General features: G+C 40.0%; 1 protein-coding gene across 3 annotated transcripts in view; it reads left to right on the forward strand.

Moving 5' to 3' along the window:
- Positions 1-16223, forward strand: part of tmtc1 (transmembrane O-mannosyltransferase targeting cadherins 1) — a 340296-nt gene that overhangs the window by 271071 nt on the left and 53002 nt on the right. For all 3 annotated transcript variants that reach the window (XM_033651702.2, XM_078165290.1, XM_078165291.1), the window contains 3 exons: positions 5705-5813; positions 6084-6186; positions 15893-16028. In XM_033651702.2, coding sequence (XP_033507593.1) covers positions 5705-5813; positions 6084-6186; positions 15893-16028 — 348 coding nt within the window. The remainder of the gene's footprint in view (positions 1-5704; positions 5814-6083; positions 6187-15892; positions 16029-16223) is intronic.

Raw genomic sequence — 16223 nt, forward strand, 5'->3', positions numbered from 1 at the left:
CAACAATATGACAGGTTAATGTCAAGGCCATAATATAAAATAAATGTATTTTGCCAGCTTTCGACAGCGTAGGGCTTTAAGAGATTGTGCTGTGGGCGGATGGGGCGCGTTCCACTACTGTTTTGTAGCTATTGTCTGCCGTGTGTGGGCTTCATTCCATTTCAGATTGCCGTCTGTCTGCCGTAACCAAATCCAAACGCCACTAATAAATAAATAAATAAGAAGAAAAAAATAAGACTGAGCACGGAAGAGCCAGAGAGGAAACACCATCACATGGAGCCGGCAACCCAGCCACCCTCCACTCCACCAGGGGAGAGCAGACCCCAAGCCAGCGCCAGAGAACCAGCGGCTGCCTTTACTTTTTACTTTTTAGTAGTATTGTATTGTCGGAGGATGACTCATTTTAGTAACTATCTACAGTAAAAAGGAAAAAAACAAGCAAAGAAACAAATAAAAATCATTTTATATACTGGGCCTTCAGCGTGCTCTCTGAAACTAGACTTGGCATGGCTTGTGTCCAAAAAATGAAAAAAATCAAAACTTTGTCATAGAGCTAAACCAAATACATCATTGGAAAGGTCTCAACCTGGAGAGTAGCATATGTCAGTATGAAGATTCTGCATGGCTCCTGCTTTCAGCCATTCACCTTTGAACTCAGCAACAAAAGGGGGTACAGACATGGGACCAACTGTTATAGAGAGCTCTTGACCTCAACTATCATGTGAGTGTAGTCAACAACTGGGGGTGCTGTCAGATATGGGTAAAATATGGATAAAATTAATTTTCACCCGTTTAGAAATTACATATTTAAAATCTGATTACACAAGTGTGTTTACCATCCCCTTAAAGTCCACAATGTACTCTCAATTCAGTATTTACAACTTTCAAATCTGGGAAAAACACTTATATTTTTTAAAAACTACAATTTCCTGGGACCGCACCATGCAGCTTGATACATATCAGCAACATAGTTGTAGTTCTTCTGATTTGCAAAGTAGGGTTCTAAATAGGGTTGTAAAAAGATATATCTACCCAATATATCTAATATCTAGTAAAGCCGAACTAGTTATTACACTGCACCTAGATGAACTATGTTAAGAAAAAGTAAAGATGTCGGCTAATTTACGATATTTTAGCTAATACGCTAGAAATGGCGTTGTTAGGACAGTAGGTTGGTTTGCAGCTTGTAAAATAGAGTTGTAAAATAGGGTCGTAAAAAGATGGCTCTACTGAATATATCTAATATCTAGTAAAGCTGAACTAGTAATGACACTGCACCTAGATGAACTATGTTAAGAAAAAGTAAGGATGATGGTTAATTTCAGATAATTTAGCTAGTACTGTAGAAACAGCATTTTTGGGACTGAATATTTGAATAGGCCTATATCAAATATCTAGTACAGCCAAACTATCATGTTATTGTTATTATTATTATTATTATTATTATTATTATTGGTGGGAAATAATAACAGAGGAATATATTTGCCATTTTAATATCAAGAACACTTTTGTGTTTTTGTGTGTATACAGGACATGCTGAATCAGGGAATCCGTGTGGACACCACAACAATGGATCCTAATTGACTTTACATTGGCATTGTTTCCGTGGTACCGTAATTTCAACCCATTACGTGTTGCCACCACGGAATGCGGTGTTAAGAGGTCGTGGTCATTTCACGTATTTCTGTGAGATCAGGTTGATATAAAGGTGTAAAAATAAAAAGTTGTGGTGGGGCTTTTACTAACCACAACTGCAGAGGGTACCAGCTTCACTTGAAACAGACTACATTAGAAACGGGTCTTTATTTATTATTCCCTCTGTATTTTTCTGTTTTTACTTAATCCGCGCCTGCATTGCGCTGTCATTTCAAATTCAACACTTCCTGCATCCATTTAAAATTAAAAGCCCCTTATAATTTTGGTTGACAGATTCCTTTCATTTTCTAAAAAAGGCTTTTGTTGTGAAACATTTGCAGGAACTTGTTGTGGAGGATTCAGTGACTTGCATAGTTTGTATGTAGTACTTCAAATGTAGCACCTGCCATCTAGTGGCACTTTTTATGTTACTGCAGTAACATTTTGGCTGTGACATAAACAGCCATAGTAACTGATATAATAGTAATAACAATAAAAATAGGATTAGAAGAATCCGATGACATCACACACATTATGAAAGACAACCAGGGATGATTGGTCATGAACCAACGTGTATGTCTGTCAGCCAAGTCATGGCAAGGTTTTATGACTCCACAATTGCCTAATCTGACATGATGACTGTTGGAACAGACAAATATGTCCTGTAGTGTGAACCTGGCATTAATGAGCTGAGCCACATCCCTTTTGAAGTTCATTGATCAATATCTTCAAAACACAATGATATATCAAGGCTTGATATAAGCTCGCTTGATAATCAAGCGAGCTATTGGTAACTTTTGACAAGCTTGGTCCAATAATGATTCAAAGAAAAAGTGGTACAAATCAGACTTGTGGTTTAGGAGAGAATGTCAGAATCTCCTGCTGAGAAGGAAGTGGGCTTTCTAAAATTGAATATTATGGCTCAGTTGTAGTGCCACAGTCAGGCTCAACTTGGTTCATATTTGTTGTGCAGCATTTGGTTACAACTTTAAATCATTGGTGCTAATCTGGTATGTCTGTGATGTACCATCTCACTGGAATTTGGAAAAACATTTTTGAAGAAAAACTATGATAAATTAAAGCTACAAGCAGTGATGAACGGGCTTTCGCACCTTCGCACACATCATGGGCACTGACAGGATGCCGTTCAACTGGGCTGTGCATTCCAGTGAAAGTCAGACACTGTACACAGGAGTTAGATGGTATTTCTTGCTTGGAAAACCATGGCTCTGGAAATAACCTACTGCAAATTTTGTACCATTGCCTGTGTCCACTATGGGGCACTAGACAATGCACACTGGTTATATTTCATTTTGCTGCTCATCATGGAAACTGTTTTTAATTCACATTTGTCTTCCTTCTCTTCCTTTTTGCATCCTTCTCCTCTTCCTTAAATTCAAGGATCAGATGGGATTACGAATTGTATCTTGTGTGATTTCAAGTGATAAATTGATTGACTGACATTATTATTGTTGTGGATGGATTTCAGGTTAGCCTATATATTTGTGTGTCACACGTCCGTAACACAACGCGTTGTTGCTTCGAGCTGACACTTTTGACCCCCCTGCGATCACATGACATGTCTACGCACGCACGTCTAATAACCACACGTCTAGGCGTGTGCAGGCATTGCATGCGCATTGCATGTGTAACAAGTACATGGTGAATGCACGCGCATTGCATGTGTAACAAGTACACGGTGAATGCACGCGCAGTGCACATGAAGCAAGTACACGGTGATGGTTGCAGACGTAATGTACACGTATCAAGTACGCAGTGAATGCAGTGTGTGTGTGTGTTCGCTGATACATTTCACCCCTCATAGTGTGTATGTGTGCTCGTGTGTGTGTGTGTGTGTGTGTGTGTGTGCGTGCGTGCGTGTGTGTGCGCGTCTGTCTGTCTGTCTGTCTGTGTTTGTCTGTTTGTCTCTGTCTATAAGCCTGTGATGTGCTGTTTCTTTTGTAGACTTGAATAAATTCCATAAGTATAACTGTATATACATGAAATGAAGAACTACAAGCATGTAGCTGTGGCTTTAATTGAAAGTATCATTTTGCTGCTACTAATATTTGTTATGATGATTGTGACAAAGATGACTATGAGCATAATAATATAGCTCCTGCTGCTGCTTATGGGGATGATAGCAATGATATTGACTGCACAGATGAGGATGATGACAGTGATCATATTGATGATGATGACAATGATACTGATGATGATGATGACAATGATGATGTTAATTAGTTTGGTAATATTGCTGCTGCTACTGCTGGTGATGATGATGATAATGATGATGATGATAAGAGTACGATGATATTGCAGCTGCTGCTACTGCTGGTGATGATGATGATGATGATAATGGTGATGATGATGATGATGATGATGATGATGAGAGAATAATAATATTGCAGCTGCTGCTACTATTGCTGGTGCTGGTGATGATGATGATGATGATGAGAGTATGAACATATTACAGCTGCTGCTACTGCTGGTGAAACATTTGGTGGTGGTGATGATGATGATACTGAAGCTGCTGCTACTGCTGGTGACAGTGACAGCTCAATCAACCTTATTTATAAAGCGCAATATCACAAATCACAATTTGCCTCCGAGGGATTTACAGCATACAACATCCCTCTGTCCTTTGGACCCTCACAGTGGATAAGGAAAAACTCCCCCAAAAAAACTTTAACGGGGAAAAAATTGGTAGAAACCTTAGGAAGAGCAACTGAGGAGGGATCCCTCTTCCAGGACAGACAGACGTGCAATAGATGTGACAAAATGATACATAAAGAGAGACAGAGCCAGAGAGAGATGCAATTTAAGTAATAATATTATAATAATAATAATAACAACAACAGTAATTGTGGCACAATATGTTGTAAGTATATATTAATATATGATAGTATATGTATGTGACAGTAGTCATGTGTATACTAACAGTAGAAGTATGACTAATAATATAATAACAGCAGCATAGGAGGCATCAGGCAGGACCACGGCAGCAGCACAACCACCACACACCATCCAGGCGTAGCTGCGATACAAGTTAACCTGCGAGACAGTGGAGCACAAAGGCTCCGGAGAAGAAGCCAAGTTAGTGACATGCTAAGGAGAGAGAGAGAGAGAAGGGGCTTGGTGTATTATAGGAGGTCCCCTGGCAGACTAGGCCTATGTCAGCCTAACTAGGAGCTGGTCCAAGGCAAGCCTGAGCCCTAACTATAAGCTTTATCACAAAGGAAAGTCTTAAGTCTAGTCTTAAATGTGGAGACAGTGTCTGCCTCCCAGACCAAAACAGGAAGATTCCACAGGAGAGGAGCTTGATAGCTGAAGGCTCTGGCTCCTTTTCTACTTTTGGAGACTTTAGGGACCACGAGTAACCCTGCATTCTCAGAGTGCAGTGTTCTGGTGGGATAATATGGCTCTATGAGCTCTCTAAGTCTGACCATTTAGAGCTTTGTAAGAGAGTTGAGAGTTTTCAAAGACTTATTAGAGCTACCTGACAATAGGGAATTACAGTAATCCAGCCTAGAGGTGACAAAAACGTGGACCAATTTTTCGGCATCTTTTTGGGACAGGATAGGCCTAATTTTTTGCAATATTACGCAGATGAAAGAAAACTGTCTGTAAACTTTGTTTAAAATGGGAGTTAAAAGACAAATATTGATCAAATATTACTCCAAGGTTTCTTACAGTAGTGTTAGAGGCCAGAGCAATGCCATCCAGAGAAACTATATCTTCAGATTGAGAGTTTCTGGGACTGGTGATGGTGATAATACTGAAGCTGCTGCTACTGCTGGTGGTGATGATGATGATGGTGATGGTGATGGTGATAATGGTGATGATGATGATGAGAGTGTGATAATATTGCAGTTGCTGCTCCTGCAAATGATGATGATGATGATGATGAGAATGATAATATTGCAGCTGGTGATGATGATGATGATGGTGATGGTGAGAATATGATAATATTGCAGCTGCTGCTCTTGCTAATGATGATGATGATGATAATGATGACGATGATGATGGTGAGTATGATGTTGAAGATGATACTGGTGCTGTGTTCCAGGTCCCAGGGGAAGGAGAAAGAGGCTGAGACTCTGCTGAAGGACTCTATCCACTTTGGGCCACATTTTGCTGATGCTTATTCCAGTCTGGCATCACTCTATGCTGAGCAGGTGACACATCCCAAAAACACAAGGACACTCCCTCTGTCTCTCTCACACACACTCATACACATATGTCTGTACCACACTGGAGGTGTACTGTAACTCATAACAACTCCGGAATCATATTAGCTGTAGCTGTAGATGATGAATCACACTGCAGACAGCAATACTAAAACATTAGAGAAGCCTGTTCAGCTGTACACACTGCAGCTTCCTGAAACCTTGTCTTGTGTGTTCCTGTTTCAATCCTGTATTCATTTCATCTGCATTCTTCCACAGAAACGCTTTGCTGAAGCCAATGAAGTGTATCTAAAAGGTATAGAGAACTGTCCAGACAGCTCTGACCTACATAATAACTACGGAGTCTTTCTGGTGGATACGGGTGAGTTGAACCTAGTGGCTCTCTGGCCCTGGGGGTTATGGGTAAACACAAGCTCCCATTAACACCATAGTCCTCTAGTTGGGATATACTTTAATTAGTAAGAATGAACATCTGTATGATGTCCCTGTCATGTTGGAAGAACTTTTTCTTTGTACATGAATACTCAGTGGTCACTTTATCAGATACACCTGTGCAATCTACAGTAATACACCCTAATTTTACTTCTAAGATGCCAATAATGTTCAGTGGTTGTTGTTGTTTTTTACATTTTCATAGAGTCACAAAATGGACCAAGCAGCAAGACACAGGACACAGTTTTTGGATTTAAAAATGTGGACTTTTATTTAGCCAATAAATGACGAAATGCAAAGCAACATTAACTAAAGTTGGCCTTAAAAGAGGTAAATAAAAACACATCTGAATGACATAACTGACCTTAACAAAGAAAGAACTGACCTCTGATGACGCATGGAGTGAACAGTGTACTGGCTTGTCAAAGTACTTAACAGACGTGGACAAAACTTATGCAAAGGCATTTAACACTACCCACTGTATCAGATAAACTGTTATATGGTGGAGGCCAGACATAATCTCTAACAGCAGCACAGTAATTGAAAAGAAAGTCAATAATATCAATGCAGCTTCAAAGATAATAGAACTTAAGTTTTGAAATCATTGAGTGAATTACTGCAAAACCTCCATTAAAAGCCCAGTCTGATTTAAACACCCAGTTCCTTTGACTAGCCCGGGGTGGTTACATATTTTGACAAATAAAGGCCTGTCTCAATTAGAAGCCTGGTCTGGTTGCCAAGCAGTTCATTATTATAGAGGTTCTTCAGATGTATAAAACCAGACTGTGGACAACCCACTTGAGCTATCATCAGTTAGCTGCGTATATCACACACAAAAATATAAATGTTTAAACTTTGTCAATACGGAGATGCTACACATTGATAGCTTTGTTGATTTCATTTTACTGAGACTTTAAGCATATATGAAGAGACATTTTAGTGTCAGATGCTCTGTGATAAATCTGTGCTCAAGCATGTGTACAGATAGAACCCAGGTGGTGCTCAAGCATCCGGCCTTTTGGCCTCTGACTGGATAGGTGCCCTTTTTGCAAGACATGTATTTTTCTATTTCTTTTTCTAATTTTTTATTTTAGTTTTTAAGTATGGCACACGACATCCATTCTCAATCAAAAGCATGTTGTATTTGAGTTTTAATTCTGCGAGACTGCAGAAGCCCCTGCCCCTCCCTCTTCAACTTCACAGTTAACATACACAAATCGAGCGCCCTCCAGAGCAGCATCCACGTCTCCCTGTGACCTGCCTTCATGGGCAGCCAGGTTATAGCTTTTTTTTAGTCTTTTTAAACAGACATTATGCAAATTTGCAGGAAAGCCCAATCAGTCTTCTTTCAGCATTGGCAGTATAAAAACAAAATCGGGGAGCCTACCTACTTTTGTTTATACAGAATGTGCCTTTTTCGGGGCAATAGGGGGCGTGAGCAAGTAACAAAACGTGTAGCTCAGCGTGTGACGTAAACAGTGACGTTGGAGGGAAGCTGCGGCAAGTCAGTCCTTCCACGATTCTCTCGTAAGTTGGCCCATCCTTCACCATCCCCTTCATCTGACGGTTAATGGCCTCTTCGTTCGCGAGGGCAAGGAGGGCGTGCAATTCCTTGTCTCCCCAGTTCATCTTGGTTTGCATTTCTCTCTTGCTACTAGCTGCTCGCTAATTCCTGCTATCAGCTGTTTCCTGTTTATCCACCGCCAGTGGGTCACATATGCGGCGTCATCAACAGCTTCTCCCACAAGTCTTCAACAGCCCCTCCCGTTGCGGAAGGCCGCCTCGGCCTTTTTAAACTGAAAGGGTTCCGCCAATATGACTACCCTACAAGGCTGATGGTTGGGTACCTCGGATCAACTCGCCAATCCGGCTCTGTGTGTCTAAACGCTCGCAGCTTGCCGGCAAAACGGCCCAACATTAGCGGAAAATCTGGCAGTGTAAAAGGGGCTAATGATAATGTTTGCCTTAAGCCTCAGCATTGTTTGTAACTGCTGTGAAATTCAACCACTTTTAAAAACATCTGAACAGGGGCGTAGCCATCATTTCAGAAGTGAGGGGGACAAATTGTATAGACGTCTATTTAGTGATTTATCATCCTGTCACATTCAATTGCACCTCTCCTTAGCGGCTGAAGAACCACATAACCACAAACAGCCACAATACAGCACCAGGGGACCGACTTTAGTTCTTTAAAATTATATACTATCAAAATCTAAAGTTTTAGCTGCCAAACTCTGGTTGAGTTTGACACAGAATGACCCTCAAGCATCTACAGGGTAAGTAGCCAGATAATTAACTGCCAAATACCTGCCTGGTTTCTCCCTGTCTCTCTACTATCTATTGCAATAATATAGATAATAAATGTGCAAAGCAAAATTTATAAATAGAATTAAGAATAGTAGTGGTGACATAGCTGTGGAAATTAATCGCAAAGTCACTTTTATGCCCTAGATACTTTTCTCAGCCAGTCATATTCTCTTCTCACCTGTGAAGACCCTGCATGATCATCCTTGCTGGCCTCTGGTCCACTGTCTCCTCCTCCTTGACCCTGCTCTTTCTATTGTGGCAATTAAGATTAAAAAAATATGTGCAAAGCAATAGTGAGCACAAGTTCTGTGCAGAAATTAAGGAGGAGTGGGTTTATTCCTAGCATGAAACTAGCTAGCAAGTGATTTAACATAGGTAACAATAACATTAGTATTCTTGTTAACTAGCTTAACTTGATATAGTGGCATCTATTAATTAGTCATCATTTAACTAACATTATCTCCATGCAACAGCATTACTCAACTTAAATGGTTTGTTTGGAAGAAACTGTGCAAGGCTTTTTGCTTCTTGCTGGCTGGTTTGCTGACCCCCCAGGCCCCACACTTGATAAGTGTCCCCACCAATGTTCAGACGAGTTCATGTCCTTTTCTGCATGACTTTAAGGTTATTGAAATAATTAGCCTAAATAAATATAACTAAAAGATGTGCTACTGTATGTAGCTTTTTTTTATTAGTAATTATTAGGGAGTTGCCCTGTTTTTTGCTTGAGCACAAGCTCCCAAAAATCTGTGTGCACAGCGCTGTCTGTGCTGTTGGTGTGCGCAAATCTGTTCATGGTGACAAGTTGTGCAGCGAACTTTGTTAAATTTGAGACAATGATGCCATTTCTAAGGGAAAATCTGGGGGAGTATCAACATGGAGAAAACAGTTAATTTGCGAGCTAGCTGTAACAATATATTCTAAACATATAGGGGGGTTATAAAATTGTCTTGTGCGCTGGTGGTTCAAGAACCCTGGTTCATAGTCACTGTTCAGCAATGGAAGCTGACTTGCTCATGTATAGGGACCACTCTTATCCAGTGTTTCTCGCGTAAACAGATAAGTCATTCTATAAATATCAATTTCAATCGATCAGTAAAGGTGTATCTTATCTTACCTTATCTTATCTTATCTTATCTTATCTTATCTTATAGTAGCCTGGTGTCATTTGCATGTAATTTAATGAGGGTAACATAGAGGACAGCCATACATAATGTCACTGTGCTTTGACTTGACTTCTCAAATCAGAGGCTGCAGATTTATCAACATATGTATCAGCATGTCTTTAATGAACTGCAGGAGAAGTTTTCACAGTATAAAGAAACTGTGGACAACAGATACTACTCATATTAATTTACAGCTAAAGATAGCCAATAGTGGGGGCTACATTTGAAGCAGTGAGTCTGGGGCCCTCCCCAAGGAAATTTCAAGTTTCAAAAACTTAATTTCCTGCATTCTTGTGAATATGTATGCACAGTATAAATGTCATAATTTCATTGTCTTCAATTTTGTGAGGGGAAAACACAAAATTCAGGCAGCAAAAATCCAAATATAAACATGTAGGCATGTGTGCATCATCTTTTATGTCTTTTGTTTGGGAAATTATCCTCTTTAAATGTACATGTGTCACATATTCACATCATTGACACATGAATTCATTTTAATTCATTTATAACCCCTGGACTTTAATAGCTTTTATGTGTTTAATGCTCAGCAAGATTTCTGCTCATGGTCAAAAGTTTCTGCACATTCAAAACAATTTCCACATACCTGTGTTCTCTGAGGAAAAAGTTGTAATATTAGAGAATAAAGGGGTAATGTCATAAGATTAAAGTCAGTGTTTCAAGAAAAAAAGGCAAGGCAAGATAGTTAATAATAACAGTAATAATAATAATTATACCTTGGGTTTTAAACACATTTAGCTATATGCTCTCAAGAATAATAACATTTTTAGTGTAGATTTAAAACTGCAATGGTTGGGGCATAACCAAGACCATCAGGCAATTGTTTCCATTGATGTGCAGCATAATGACTAAAAGCCACTTCTTCTTATCTAGATTTTGCCCTAGGCACCACTAGCAGTGATCTATGAGGTCTTGCAGGGTTATGTTGCTCAAGATTGTCAGTTGTATATTTAGGACCAGCTCAATAGAGAGATTTAAAAAAATAATAAGTAACAGAACTTAAAGAAAATCTGTGGCTTACTGGAAATCAGAGTGGAGATTTAAAAACTTTGGTGATGTGGGCTGTCCTTTTGATTTTGGTCAGAACTCTTTCAGCTGAATTTTAATTAAGTTGCAGGCAACTGGTGGTCTTTTTTGCAAGTCCTGCCAGAATCAGTTTTGCTTGATATAAAAGCAAGAATCTATTTTTCAAGTCTTATTTTGTCATGAGGTTCCTGACTTTGGCTGTGTTTTTAATGAGATTAAATGCTGATTTTGTCATTGCTCTTACATGACTGTTAAAACTTAAAATGAATTAAAACACCAAGGTTTTTAGCCTGCTCTTTTGTCTTTAATACTTTATCCATAAAGTGAGCAGCAATTTCAGCCTCTTTGTTGCCAAATAAAATTACCTCTGTTTTAGCTGTTTAATTGCAAGAAATTTTGACACATCCAGTTATTTATTTGCATAATCATTCAGTGGGACTGTAATCATTTGATGAAAGAGCTAAATAAATTTGGGTGTCATCAGCTTAACAATGATAAGCAAGGTTGTTGTTCTGAAGGATGTGGCCAAGTGGTAGGATGTACAAGTTGAACAGAAGCGGGCAACACATGATAAGCGAGCCGAGAATTGATCCTTGAGGAAGACTACAGGTCAGGGGCATGTGTTTCGAATTGTGCTTCCCAATAGTGACAAGATCTTTAAAGTATGATTTAAGCCTATTTAAAACTGTTTCAGAGGATTACAATTACACACTAATACTGATGTCTTGCCTGAATCACTATGAAAAGGAAAACCATTTATAACCTTTATCAGAGCTGTCTCTAAGCTGCGATAGGTGCAAACACCAGATTTAAATTTTTCAAAACAGTAATTTAGAGTTAATTTGATAGCTGATTAAAAACGGCCTTCTCTACAAGAGTACATTTGAGATGAGTCGAAAGTTACTGAGTGTAGAGGTGACAAGGGCTTAACAACTGCAGTTTTCAAGGATAAAGGAAAGGTGTAGACAGAAGTAAGACATTCGCAGTGCATGTTAATGTATCACTGTACTGAGTTTCAGTAACCGTAGAAACATTTTAAAAAGTTAGTGGGCAGACTGTCAAGACAGCAAGAATTAAGGTGTTGCACTATTTCTAATAAAGTATCTGTTAATGGGGCTGAACTCTGACATCAGGGCTGTTTTTGTTTGTTTTTTTGTGGTTATTGTTGGTAAATTGAGATTTTAGCTCAGGCTTGAGCTACTCCCAAGTCTGACACCATCATTTTTATTTTTGAAAAAGGACGTGAATTAATCATGCACATCAGCTGAGAGAAATTAGGAAGTATGTGAGGCACAGGGTTTGTCAGTCTCTACTGTAGCAATTAGTGTGTGTGCATTATTTTTTTTTTTTTTTGTCCTTGAGAGTGGGTGGGGTCCTTTACATGCTGACATTGACCAAAAATATCAAATAGTGTGTTGAGATCATGAGGTTGAGGTGAATGTTGAAGTAACCAATTATTACTAAGAAATCAAAGTCTGCAGATTGCAAATATGAGTTTGCTCAACTCCTAGAGAAAATGTGCATATAGTGTTTTGGAGGGCTATAAATAGTTACACGAAGAATGCAAGGTGAGCATTTAAGGATAGCACAGAGGTATTCCTATGACAAAATTACCTTGTGACATTTTCTTGCATTCGTCTGAACCTTTAAATACAATTGCTATCCCACCCTGTCTTCTGTCCAGGGGATTGTAAATATAGACAGTGCAGGCAGTGCGGTTGCACTGGGGCCCATGGGGTGGAGGGGCCCGACTGCCACCTGGAAATACGCCTGTGTTCAAAGAAGAACTCGCATTAAAACAAAAATGGTGCTATTTTCCATACATGCCCAGTGTCAATCTTAAACAAATTATAAACTTATTCTACATAAGCTATTTAAAAACTATAATTTACCAATAAAAAACTATCAAGTTAAACTGATAATTTCCTATTTTCTTTTGTATATTTGTCTTATACAGATATGTAATGATAATTGATGTGTAATATGTATGTTAATGTGTCCAATATCAAGTATCTGCCAGTGGATGTAACATAAAAGCGGCAGTAAGACACACTGTTGCTAAAATATATATACACCTAAAACTGTCTGTGTGTGTGTGTGTGTATGTGCTTCATAACTTGCAACTAGGGCGTAATAGGGCCCCTCATAATAGCATGCACTGGGGCCCATTGTAACTACTTTACGCCACTGCTTCTGTCCTCCCTCGTGGTGTTAATAAAATCATAAGTTGGAGGGGCTGATTCAATCAGAGTGCCTGCACTACTGGTCTTGTCCAGCAAGGTTTCAGTTAAAAGCATAAAATCAAGGTTATGTGCAGAAATAAGATATAGTTATTAAAAAGGACTTCTTTGTGAGGGTTGAGAAGAGCCAGTTTTAATGTACAGTACATGTAGTAGGTGATATAAATATGGGTTTGTATGTGACATAAAATTAATTGCTTTATTTGAATAACCTTATGTTATTCTATAGCTAATTAGAATATGGATGGTTGAAGTTTTTAGTCCTTTATAGTGCTTTGGACTTTTTGAGCAGTCTATTTGTTGTACTGAGGGAGTTGTTTGTGAGAAGATGTAAGAGATGGGGAGTGCCAGGAAATAGGCTGGAGCTGGTTAGCGTAACAGTGGAGGTCAAGGCAGTGGCAGCGCAGCAAGTTGTCATTCAGCTAGAAACCGGAAGTGGCCAGTTGGGGCTTTATCATTCAAAAGTTGTCGGTGTTAAAAACCATGTAAAACATGTCAGTTAAAATACGTCTCAGGGGGCTGGGATGGACGCCATAATATCTAAAGATGGAAGAATGATTCCCAAAGAAAAGAAGTTGTTGATAATAAAAAAAAATGCATTGTGCATTGCACAGATAAATTGAGACCAGTTGTAGAATGAAAGAGTTTTACTGAAGTGACTGATGGTTTGGTTAACAGGAGGAATGGGGGCGAAGATAAAAATCCTCCTGACACATCTTCAAGAGAGTCTAGAAGCTTCATAAAATCTTGTTTTAAGATTTCAGACATTTGCTTGGTGTAATTGCAACCAACATGAATTATAACATTGTTTGCACTAGGATATTTGACAAGGAGGCTGAAGCATTTCTCCATAATTTCAGCCACTGTCACGCCAGGAAATCAAAAACACTTGGTGTGTTTTCTTTGGACTTTTCTTATATGTGAATCATCTATGACAAGCATGGTCAGACAGGGGATTGATGAGGAAGTTTGAGGTGATGGGGCTGAGGACGAGTGGACAGCAACGGGGAAAGGATGCAGAGAGAAGGCTAGAGGTGCAAGACTAAACTTGAAAAACTTGTTTTTTTAAGTGGGAAGCATGCTGGAGTCTGGAAACTGTCCTAAACAGGCCAGTTTTGTCTATAGTTGAGGGGGAGCAAAAATAGTGATTCTGAGCTACAGGTCAGAGGAAAGACACCACAATGCAGTTCAAACTTTTTACAAATCAAAATAACTGGAGGCTATAATAGCCTGTCAGAAAATGCAAACACACATATGACTCAAAAAAAAACATTCTTTCTTGACGTAAATGCTAATAGTGTAGGCAGCTGGACTTGCTTGCCTTTCTTCTCTTAGTTTCAGAGTTGTTAAGGTCATAATGTAAGTCGTTGACCCACCTGGCCACCATGTGAGTCATTAGGGTCAAGTGGGACCAGGGGTGAATGGGTGTGAAGTTGTCTGGGGAGATGTCAGAGGAGACAGTCTACCCTTCTTAGACTGTGCAGCGCACATTGAACAGGAAACTTACATCTACAGGAGTGTTACAACCCAGTATGTGTCTAGGGGTAAGGGATGCAACATAAAACCAAACAATGAAAGTAAAGTGAATAAGGCAAGCTGCCGTTTATTCATACACAAAATAAATAAACAATACAAGCTATGCTTTTGTAAAAAGCGGCAGACAAAAAGAAAGCATGCTTGCAGGCTCTGCAACACAACCCGAAAATCAGACTTCAAGAAAGGAGCCTCGGCGGTGAATTACATTTACAGCATAACAAACTCAGGGAAGGGCGGTGGGTGACGGCAAGCCATAAAACAAATAAAACAAAACTCTGACCTGTCACCAACAAAATAAACACCCCAACTAACTAACTGTGGTGGAAGGCCACCCAGAATAACAAAACTAAAACATAGGCTATCTGCCTGTCTGCTCTATCACTTACCTATCAAACAAAACAACACTCAAACCGACACCCATAAAGCTAGTGTACCATACAGCGAACAATCTACATGTGTGTGTGAAAAGGATATGTGGCTAGGCTACAAAGCTAAATCCTAAAGCCCACAGATTCCCAGATACAACAACAGCAAACAGATTACAGCAGCTGAAAACACAAACGGAGCGAGGCGGACTGCTCAGGTTAAATCACAGCCGCCATTGCTCTTGACTCCGTGCAGCTTTTAAAGGTTCAGACGAGGGGCCGGTGAAGCGGTGATTGGCCGGAACTGATGACGACAACGAGGGGGCCGGCTGACCAGCAAGCGGGGGAACACTGAATAGCAGCAGAGGAGAGCGGGCTGGAGGCGTGGTCCGCCGGGGATTCCCTCCAGAAGAGCAGACAATTAGACACACACATAAATGATTGACAAGTGCTGGCCGAATAATTCCCATAATGACATGCACAGCACATTAAACACAGAAAATAAATGTACTAAGGTCCGGAGACCGTAACAAGGAGAAGGGGCACTCCTTTGAGGACAGCAATGTGCACATCTTGGCCAGGGAGGAAAGGTGGTTTGAAAGAGGAGTAAAAGAAGCCATTTACATCAAGCTGGAACGACCATCGTTAAACAGAGGAGGTGGCTTACGACCCTACTTATCTTTCACCTACAATGCAGTCTTGGGATCCCTTCCCAGATGAATTCACACCCATTCACCCCTGGTCCCACCTGAGCCTAACGACTCACATGGTGGCCAAGCGGGTCACCGACTCACACTGTGACCTTAACGACTTTGAAACTAAGAGCTCACGTGACCCCCTATGACTCTGCACAGGATCCCACCCACACAGGGTTTATAGCCTGCAACTTTCTTTTCCACCCTTGTTCATCCCTTTAATCCTCTCCTGAATTTTTCTCCCACTTTCTTTCCTTCCCCTTTGCTCTGATGTTCAACCAGGTGAGGGGGAGCTAGCAGCTGCTCACTACCAGCAAGCTGTTAGACTCAAACCAGCACACTATGTTGCCATGGTGAACCTGGGCCGCCTGCTCCGATCTTCCAATGAGAACAAAGAAGCTGAGTCTTGGTACAAGAGGTGAGTACAGTATGATATTTTAGCAGTGTCATGTCTCTGCTGAGGAAGGCATAGAGCAAAAACATGTATTAGCTGCAGGCCTACTGCTACAAAGCTGATAATGATCTTTAAAATGGGTTGTTAGCTCATTCACAACATTCAAAGTCAAAGAAGGAAAAGTAATCCATTACATCAGTGAATCACACCCCAACCACA

Source organism: Epinephelus lanceolatus, chromosome 23 (assembly GCF_041903045.1).
Source record: "Epinephelus lanceolatus isolate andai-2023 chromosome 23, ASM4190304v1, whole genome shotgun sequence".
Taxonomy (NCBI): Eukaryota; Metazoa; Chordata; class Actinopteri; order Perciformes; family Serranidae; genus Epinephelus; species Epinephelus lanceolatus.